Below are 10,899 nucleotides of genomic sequence, written 5' to 3' on the forward strand. Positions count from 1 at the left end.
TCCTGACCTCCAAGTTATATATGTGTTACGGTAAAATACCGAAATCTGGAGAATGTCGACAAACACATAGTCGCTTGGTGTATGTCCGAAATATTTGCTAAATACCCTTATTTCTGACTTTAACCGGTGAATGTCGACATTCACCATGCACTAATGGTGAATGTTGAACATGTCCGAGATTTATATTTTTTTCTCCGTAATTCAGTCGCGATAAATTTTCCCCCCCTCTCTCTCTCTGAGAGGAATAACTAAGAACTTAAAACACACAGTACTTTCAAAATGAGAAAGGAAAACAATAGAAGTAAAAAACTTACTTAATTATACAGTACGTTCTAAATGAGAAAATAAAATAATAGTAATAAAAAACTTACTAAATTATGTGATTCAAATCTTATTTATTGCAACAACTTAAACTATTATGACACTTTGAATTGCACAAGAGGCCCTTGCTTTTACAACTGCATTTATTTGTGGAACACCATCTTTTGCTATGACAGCTTGTATAGTCTTGCCCACCGCTTCTCGAATTAGCTGCAGCTGCTTCTCTCAGCGAAATTTCTTGAAAAGAAATCTTATCTATGGAAAGGAGCTTTTCTTTACAAATTTCGAACTGATTACGTGTGTAAAGCTGCTTAAGGGTACCATTTTCATTCGCAAGTTTATAGAAGTCGGAGTCTTCTATTCCAACAACAACCGCTAACACATTTCGGTTATCTGTACGACCACGGTCGACATCAGGGACTTGTATTCGTACAGTATCACCAATTTGAGCAGGAGGAAATTGATTTTGTGAGGTTCGCAACATTTTTGTTGCTTGCAGTAGAAGATTCTCTTTCGCGGCCGTTTTTTTTTCATAGAAATTAACTCGTGTTTTTCATTCAGAACTTGATGTGAAGGCCTGGTAGATTGCAAGTCCTCTTCAATATTTTTCTTTGGAATTTGGTTTTCGGTTTGACCGCCACTTAAATTTTTTTCAGAAGTATTACCAATTTCTTCAAGCTGTTCTTCGGTTTCAAAAGTATTGGCGATTTCTTCAAGTTGTTCCTCAGTTTCGATACTTGCAATTTGTTCGCTAGGCAAAAAAGACGATGCTATGCCTCTTTTCTCTTTAATGTCAAACATGGCTTCATAAGGACTTTGGCGTATTCCTTCGTGGTATGTAGTTTTCATTGCAAATTGAACAAAGGGTAAACCATCTGACCATTTTTTTGTATTGTTATCGTTCATCCATGCAGTTAGCATATTCTGTATATCCTGATTGGCCCTTTCAACTGAGCCTTGTGTTTGACTGTGACGAGGCTTTCCATGAACTATCTTAACATCTTTCCACATAGCGCATATTTCGGATATGACTTGATTACTGAATTTTCTACCATTATCTGATTGCAATATTACTGGAGCACCAAATGTTAAAAATATTGGAAGAACGTGATACGCTACTTCTTCAGCCCTCTTAGTTTTCAAAGGTCGTAGCTGGACAAACTTAGTTAAATGATCATGATTCACCATTATGAACTTATATTCACCATCTGAGTTTGACTGCAGATCTATCAGATCAACTTGACATCTTGAGTTTAACTCAGAACTGATCATTGGTTTCACAACAATACCTTTCTTAGGTGCACTGTGTTTCATTTGACACTGTTTTCATAGATTTAAATACAACATTACAACTTCATATGTAATATTTTTATATTTATTTTGCAACTCTTTAAGCATATGTGTTCTTCCTCCATGGCCTGCCCTGGTGTGAGCTTCATATAGTATACTGAACAATTCCTCATTGGTAACATAATACTGTATATTCGTTTCTCCTGGTTTTAATGGTACAATTAACTTCTCTTCATCATTAATTTTTAATGATCGGCTCCTCTCTTTTCGACCTCCACCAGAACAAAGGATTTGGCGAGAAACAGCCAGTCGCCTCTTTGCCGGCTCCTCTCTTTTCGACCTCCACTAGAGCATATCTGTGATTGTCGACATACACCGGTGAGGGTCCGAATGTACAAGAATGTAATGAAATATTCGATCTTTCACCGACGTATTTGGTGTTTGTCGACATTCTCTAATTTCGGTCTTTCACAGTAACATATGCACCAAAATTGGTAGCTGTAGGTCAAACGGTCTGGCCTGTAAAGCGCCAACACACACACATTGAGCTTTATATAGTTATAGATTAAGTTAAAAATGCATTGAAATGTGAATCTGTAATTTAACTGATTATTAAAAGAATGACTTCATAATGTGCATAACTTTAAAAATGGTCCAGCACACTCTGTGCAGAAGGTAGTCAATGTCCTCTTGAGCCATAGACTTCTGTTTTCTTCTTTTATTTGGTTTATTTTTCTTGGTTGATGCCGTTTGCTTTTGTGTGTGTGTGTGTGTGTGTGTGTGTGTGTGTGTGTGTGTGTGTGTGTGTGTGTGTGTGTGTTATTTTATTTCATTTTTGTCGTTTTGCTGCTTCAGTTTTCAAAACAATTTGTGTCGTGGGGTGGTTTAAAATGGTAATAATGGAAAAAGTCGTTGGGTGAACACTTTTTATCGGTTTTTACTTATCGTCCTATTCCCAGCTTCTGAAAAAAGTTTTATTTCCGTGAGTTGACATGAACCTCCGTCCGCACCGATATAGAGAAACTTCGTTCGATTTGGAGGGACTTATATCTAATAAATTGTATGCTTGTGATGTTGAAAGTCTTCTTCTGATGTGAAAGGATGTCTTTGTGCTTTTATATCACTGATTGGAGCATCTTCTGCAACACTTCATTTCTCAGGCGAATCCGTAGCTATGGGCTATCAATGGCTAGCGATGATAAAATAAAAATAAAAGTCTTCATAATCAAAAATGTTGTTATTAAATGGATGGACAACTAGTTGCCCAGAAATCTACTATAACATTCTTTAGTATTATAACATTTGGGAGGACATTATCGAATTGCCTTTTGAAAGAATATCATGCATAGTCTTTCCAGTGTGTTTTTTATTCCTGAATTATTAGTACTATTGATGAATTTTTTAAATGAACCAAACACAAACCTGTCCAATTATTCCAACCTATGTGATGGGTTGGACGAAAGTGTCACTCCATTTTCTTTGGCCAAATCCAATGTTCGTTGGTCGAATTGAGAATGGTGATTATCCGAAAGTGAAAAAGGCTTCTCATTGATGACTTGATTATTTTATAAAATGTCTCTTGAAGCTCTGACAATCCTGCTTAATCATGTACCCAGATTTATTTTTTGAGTCGGCTTCGTAAGCGTCTTCTTCAGATGCATTCGAAGCGAAGTAATGTTTATTACAAAAATAAAAAGAAAAGTTGTAATGGAACTGCCAGTAGTACTAACAGCAAGAGCTATGATGACTAAAGTGTAATAAAAATATTACACTTCAGCACTCTGCAAATATTATACTTCAGCTTTGGTATCTATTCTGCAAATATCATTTTTGCTTCTGGACCGTTATTGCTCCTCCACTCTCATCAACATTGTAAATATCTTAACACTAAAGTTTGAATCTGTCGAATACTGGTTAGATTGATGGAAAAGATTTTTACATTGAAGCTCATGACTCTGCACAGGCTAGTCATAAGATGTGTACGCAAAGAAAAACTTTTTACGTTTTAGAAAAACTGATAGCCAGCTGCTTGAAGCGCTTTCATATTGAATCCAGTGCACAGGGTTATTTAAAAATTTGATTTTGAATTGCATACCGATATGCCAATGGTTTTGCTTTCTCAGTAGAAATATGGTAATATAGTTTCAACAATTAAAAAAATTGTTGAAAACAAAGAGTTTTTTTATATAGAAAACAGTTAGCACATTTTGTTCTAGATTCGAAATAAAGAAATATTTATGAATGTAATTTGTGTGCAGCATCTCTAGAAATATTTTCAAAAATTAGTAAAATTGATTTGTATTGTTTAATTATTAATTAAATCATAAAATAAAGAGTGAATGAAATTACGACTGGCAATTTCCACTTAACTGCAAAATCTCTGGAATGTTGCGAAGTTCCCCATTTTCAAGGCACCTTTTACAATCAACAGCCACTTTTTCTCTTATTTTGTTGAATTCAAGTATAGTTCATGTATGCTCGTATGCCTATCGTCTTACATAATTTTTGTTGTCAACTTTATAAAATCAAAACTACTTGGGGCATTGTAATAACTATTTCAAAAGAAGCTAGGAACCAGTGGTCCCATGTTGCGTCATTTCACATCTTCATACGTGTGAATGGTATTTTTGACATCTGCAGAACATTTATTTAAATAAGCAGTTACTTATATAAAGTATAGACTTTCTCATGGTGGAAACTTTACTTAGATATCTCCAAGGGTTCTGAAGCAAATAAAGAAAGAAAAATTACTCTTAAATCTACAATCAATATTTACCCAAGCACTCTCTCTGCTAATAACTGCAGGCATTCCAATGATCATCAAGGAAGCCACTCGAATGAAAGTTATTATCTAGCGGGACAAAATTCACCCGGCGGTTAGATTAAAATTTAAATATAACAACTTACCATGATAATAGTAAATAAATAAGCTATATGTTTTCCGTCTACATTTATTTTTTTATTGTGCATCTGATTCTGTTCCTTACTCCTTTTGATCAGTTCAAATCACGAAATTTCTAAACCTTTGGGCTCTAAAACATGAATAGTTTAAGATGTCGATAAAAGGAATATACATGCAAAGTATCATCAAAATCTGAGATCATGGATATCAAATCTTTGTTTGTTTTTTTTTGTGGGGAGGGGGGTATTTGATATAGAATGGCCCATGTGTTTAAAACATTGTAATGTTTTTTCTACTTTGTTTTACCGTTTACATTTTGTTTTAGTTGGGTTAAGCGACCTCCTCCTGTACTATCAAAAGATGTTCCTATACCTACCAGATCTGACAGAGATGTTTACAGAAATACAACAGTGCTTCCTTATTTAAAAGTATTGCATTGTGGTGAAGAAGAACAAGATACTGAAGATGATGAAGATATTTTTTATAGAGTTATTCCATGTATGCATAGCTATATTTTGATTTATTAGTAATTAAAGCTTTTCTGTTATTTTTACTTATGCAAGTGTGTCTCAAAGAGCAATTTTTCACAGTTGTTATCAGTGGTATATTTCATAACAGATATTTTCTGTATTTTAACTTATGATGTTTATAATTCATGCAACACTTCTTATTTCTGATATCTTCCAAACTATGATGTGGATGTATGTCATGCCTCTTAGTAAAATCGGGTTTCTTGGAGGCCAACAAATAGGCCCTGCTCTTCCAATCCACTTGTCAAATCGAATATCAAATGCTTTACGTACACGAAAACTGAAATGAGGTGGTTCTCCGTCTTGCTGAAAGTAGACGGGACCTTCTCCGCCTCAGTATCAACCAACTGAGTGAAAACATACTCCACTAATATTTCACAGTAGACTTCATCATTTATGGAATTTTCCACAAAAATGAGGGGACCTATAACTTGGTTATGCATATGGTCGCACCAAACATTCACTTTCGGTGAGTCACGTTGATATTCCACGAATTCATGAGGCAGCCACCCCATGTGAACCCCCAAATCTGTATAGGTTCACAGTACCGCTTAAATAAAAGGTGACCTCCTCAGTGAGAATCACATTTTTAATAGTTTTTTTTTAATCATTATTAGTAGCTATCGTGTCTAGCATAGTACAGCAAACTCTAGTCTCTTCTTTTTGTCTGTTAATTTGATTCCTTGTACAAGTTTTACCTTGTATGCAATTAAGCGGACATTTTGTGAACCACTTATGAACAGTTTGTTTGGGTATATCCAATTTAAGACTGAGTCGTCTCAACGACTTTTTCGGAATTCGTTGACATGGAATATAGATTTTATAGACATTAGCCTCTTAACATTTTCAGACACTTTTGGTCTAGCAGACGTCTTTTGTTTCAACACACTTCCCTTTTCTTTAAACGCATGTAGCCATTGACGAATGATTTTGTCTATAGGCGCATTATCACCATATTCGTGCCGAAAGTTCCTCTGTACAGAGATAACAGATCCAGTTTCTATAAGCCAGATAACACACTGAGCCTTTTGTTGTAACGTCGCCATCACACTGAACTATGGAATGAGCCTCTGCTGCATTACTTCAAGGTTAGTGACGCACGACGCTACCTTGCAAAGAAAAAAACAAATTGAAACTGGTGTGACCAAACTCATACCGTTAACTCGATATGATTTTTAAAACCTCGTTCTTTTATGGACACCTTGTATTTTAGACATCATAAAATGCTTGGTTTTTTAGAACAGTGACTTATATGTAATATGTATTCCCAGAAATAATTATATAACTTTAAACCATAATCCATGTAACCTTATACAGCAATACCTGCCTAAATTAGATCTTTTAATTCATCAATAATTCAATTTTTTCTGAATTTGAAAATTTTTACTGAAATTTTTTACTAACCTAATGCTTAAAATTCGAATTCATTTTCTTAGCCAAAGTTAAAAAATGTGGCACTTGAATTGCTTTTTGTATTTAAATATCTTATATGTCTTTTATTTTACAAAGCATTAGTGAAAAAATGTCATTTTCAACTTACTAAATGTCTCACATTTTGTGGCAATCAGTGGTTAAGGATCCCGAATTTCCCCTTCTGTTTTATTTATTCTCCTTATGTTTTGGAAAATATCTAAGCATAACGATTGTATATAATTGCCAAAAACTATGAACCGTATGTAAGTAAACTAGCTAAAATAATCTGTATATAAAGATGATGTAATTTTTTTTTAGATTGAAATTTTTCTCTTCTCCTTTTAGGTGCTCCTCGAAATATTTCTGCTGAAAATACTCCGTGTGAAAGTGAAGAATATATTGAAGAAAATGAAAATAAGGAAATTAGTTGTATTAATTTAAAAGCCAGTAGTGTCTGTAAACAGTCTTGACTCTTTTATGGTGAATTCTTAAAGTAATTGTTTCGAGAAGCACTATCTTGATTAATATTCGTACAAATTTTTAATAAAAGTAGTCAAGCTTAGCAGATTAATCAAAAAGTATACTCGTGATCTTTTTTATAAAAATATATCGTTGTTTGTTGTCAAAAATAACTATATGACCGTTAGATAGATATATCCTTTTTGTTTTACTTGTATATATTTTAGTTTCTTTTAACTTCAATTTTATGTGGATTGTCTTATTCATTGCTTTCAATTTATGCTGAATCTGTTAATTTAAATATTTTTGATCAAAACTTTGTTTAAAACTCACAGCACGACTATTTTATTGTATTTATCCACTTATTATTTTTGGCTTGTAGATTACTCTGAAAGAAACATACCTTTGCTTTGCTGGCTAATTTTTAAAAAAAGTCATACTACGATTTCTAATTTTTAATCGTCCCAAAATCAATCTAATGTTGAGGTATAGTTAACTGCTTGACTTTTGTGAATGACATTACTTTGTTTTAACTGAACCTAGTAATATTAAATGGAATATTATGTGCTGAATATTTGAGAATAAAAAATGTTATTTGTTGCGGAGTTGTAAGAAAGGAAGAATTATTTCCTAACTGGAGCTTAGTACAATCATTAATTATATGGATTTTTTTAAATTCCTTTATTTGCTGTGTACAAGTGCAAATTTTTCACAGTTTATTTGCGAGTTTTGTCAGTTGAAGTATTTCTTTTTCAATTATCAATATTTTCCTATGAAATTTAAAATTATTTTTTACATTTTAGTAGCTTCTGTTGTATGAATTTTGGGTGTTACATGCATGTCAGAATTATATTTAATTGCAGCATATGACTAAAATAGTTACTTCGAAATTTGAAGTATCTTTATAGCAAGTTTGAAATGATCATAAGGCAGCATATATATGAAATAAATATGCAATTATTTTATATGAATGATTGAATTTACTACTTGTTTAATCACTGTATATTCCTAGAGTGAGTATATTGTATTAGTTGTTGCTACAATCGCTTTTACATTTCTTTTGTTTCCTTTGAAATGTTTATATTCCTCTTAATTTTTTTTTGTTGATATTTATGATAAAAGAAATCTTAATAAAATTAAACAAAATGTTTAATTTAATCATTGAATTATAATATTTTGTTTTGTATGGTGTCTTGTTATTTTAGTGAAATTTTGAGGAATTATTTTAATCCAGTACTATATGTAATGAAAATTATTTTCTTCTGTATAATACATAAGATGCCCTTATTTTTTATTAACAAAATTATCATTTTAATTATTAATTGATATAATACTAATTCTTCACAATATCTCAAGATTTTGTATTACATTTATTGAAAATATTTTCCCCCACTTTCAGTATTCATTTAATATATTAGTGGTGATTTGCATGGATGAAAAACAAATACATATATTTTGGAATATAACAATGCATTACATTCAGTGTCATTAATTTTTGTTTCAGTTCATATAACTTGACTAAACCTTTCATAAATGCTATTTATTTATTTTTCTCTTTTTATTTATTTATATATCATTTACAGAATAATAATGCAAACGAATGAAAATTAAGTAAAATAAATCGAATTGCTTATTTGAATAAATATTTTAATTGTTGGTAGGTGTGTTTGATTCATGTTATTTTAGACACTTATAAATAAACTAAAAACTTGCACATGCAATTATTTTTTATGATTAAACCAATTTTATATTTTGGTCTGTTGTTATTTATCTTTGCAGTATAAATAGTTAACCAACTGAGCCATTTGATAAATTTCTCTTTGATATAATTGTTCCACTGCAGAATCAAATTGCGATTTTTTAAAGAAAAGCAATATATGAATTTTGAAAAGGCATTAACTTTAAGTTTAGTTTTAGATCTTTTTTTCCCTTCAGTTTTTATGTTTTGAACTGAAATTTCATTTTACAGAGTGAAATATAAAGACCGCTCAAACTCTTTACAGCCAAATTACTCGATTGGATTACATAAAAATTGCCCAAAGAACCATACCTCTGCGAACCTAGATTTCGGGAAAATGTATGATGTCATATACGTTGTACGAAAGAAAACTTGAAAACGTTTAAATACGACTTTTTTACGGCATACGCGTTGGATATTTTAAGCGTCTTCGTCACCAAATACCGATGTTTGTGTTTTATATTGTTTTTTTATATACCAGATGCCACATCATGTTTTTCCTATGGATATCGGACGCACAGTTCTTTTGGTTATTTTTATGTACTATAAGCTAGGAATCGGTATTGCAGAGTTTGAGGGTCTTGATAGTGCATCTTTGGGCTAAGATTTTTTATCCACTATCCGAAGAAAAGGGTGAAATATTTCACTAGTTTAAACTGTGAACTAGTTTCTAGTTTAAACTATGAACTAGGCACATGAACTGTGTCAGACCCATAGGAATGTATGCAGTTTTATATATAACCTCAAGTAACCTAGTGATCTTATCTAGTTTCTTATTTATCTTCTGTTCACTCTCTTCTCATCCTTGATGGTGAATGAGGGGACTGATCATGACAAGTTTATTAGTTATGGCCTGTTATTTTTTGCTTCTGGTGGGAGGCAGGACTACACATACTGGCTTTTAAAATCCTTTTAATGGTTATTGCACTATGATCCCTAATACATCAGTTTGACTAGGATTTTAACTTCCCTTGTAGATGAGTTGTGAGGATTAAACTAAACTGATCATTTTTTCCCTCTTCAGCATTAAAAGTAGTTCAAATTAAGAATAAAAATCTTGCATTTTGACACATTTAACATGTTAGTCGCTGAAAAAAAATATATTTAGCCTTGCTGAATCACGAGCAGGATGGTTAGCCGACCTGAAATGGTCTGGTAATTCCAAGATATCGGGAAAATTTAGGGGAATTTATTCTAAAACTGTATTTTTTTTTATATAATTACTGTCGTAGTTGACAATGAATTGGTCTTTTTTTATTAGTAGAATGGAACATCTTTGGCAACCAGTGACAGTCTTTTGTTGGAATCAGAAACGGAGGCCATTAGCTTTTCTGCTCACGCGCCTGGCGGCAGGATATTTACATTGAAATTTCGAGAGACCGGAATTTTTCTTTTGGGTAGGATCGTCAGCGAATTAAGTGACTTCTATTCTGAAGTTCATGCACCAATTTAGATAGATTCTGCTGAATGATTTAAAACCACTTTGTTCATTACTTATCTTATATTCTATGTTATGCACTCTATCGAGCTTAAAAAGTTAATTCTTCCACCGCGGTTTATTACGTAACTTATGATATTACTATGATCATAAGTTATGTAAGATTATATTATACATGATTCCATTATATTATACTTTGTTGATTCGTTGTTTTTAGATCGAATCGTGACTGAGGCTCAGATTATCATTCATAGTCTTAGTCAAAATAATATAGGAACAATAAAATTGGTGATACTAACATTCAGATTTGCAGTGGAGAAGAAAGAAAATTATTCATAATAATTAATTTTTTGCTTAGACAATAATTTTCCCAATTTTTTTAGAATGTCAAATTGCGAAACATATAATTACGGCATAATTAACGAAAATAGTTTTGTTTTTGTCTTCTATGGAAAATGTAAAGTTACTAAGGCCCAATTAACATTAATACTATGATTATCAGCTGTAATGGACCTATTTTAGTAAAAAGAAATCACGTACAAATAGAAAGCATTGTAATCGTCAAAATTTTATTTCGAGATTTTGATGAAACTTTAATTTTGAGTTTGAAACCACGATAACAACAAAATATAAAGAGCTAGATAGATAACATCTGGTTAGCTGATTTAGTTTTAAAAGAGTAGATTAATATCAAATATGGGCCAAATTCGTATAGAGATTGAACGCCTGTCAGTCTGTACACTTTCATGCATTTAAACGCTATTAACCATCAAAAGCAGCGATGTAGTTAAATTGGTTTATAGTCTTT

The 10,899-nt window shown here is 32.1% G+C and overlaps 1 protein-coding gene across 1 annotated transcript in view; it reads left to right on the forward strand.

The window, feature by feature from the left end:
* Positions 1 to 8,445, forward strand: part of LOC129958932 (serine/threonine-protein kinase STK11-like) — a 60,128-nt gene extending 51,683 nt beyond the window's left edge. The window contains exons 7-8 of the mRNA XM_056071677.1: positions 4,839 to 5,011; positions 6,802 to 8,445. Of these exons, the coding sequence (XP_055927652.1) occupies positions 4,839 to 5,011; positions 6,802 to 6,926 (298 nt within the window). The 3' untranslated portion in view covers positions 6,927 to 8,445. The remainder of the gene's footprint in view (positions 1 to 4,838; positions 5,012 to 6,801) is intronic.
* The last annotated feature ends 2,454 nt before the right edge of the window (positions 8,446 to 10,899 follow it).

Source organism: Argiope bruennichi, chromosome X1 (assembly GCF_947563725.1).
Source record: "Argiope bruennichi chromosome X1, qqArgBrue1.1, whole genome shotgun sequence".
Lineage (NCBI taxonomy): Eukaryota > Metazoa > Arthropoda > Arachnida > Araneae > Araneidae > Argiope > Argiope bruennichi.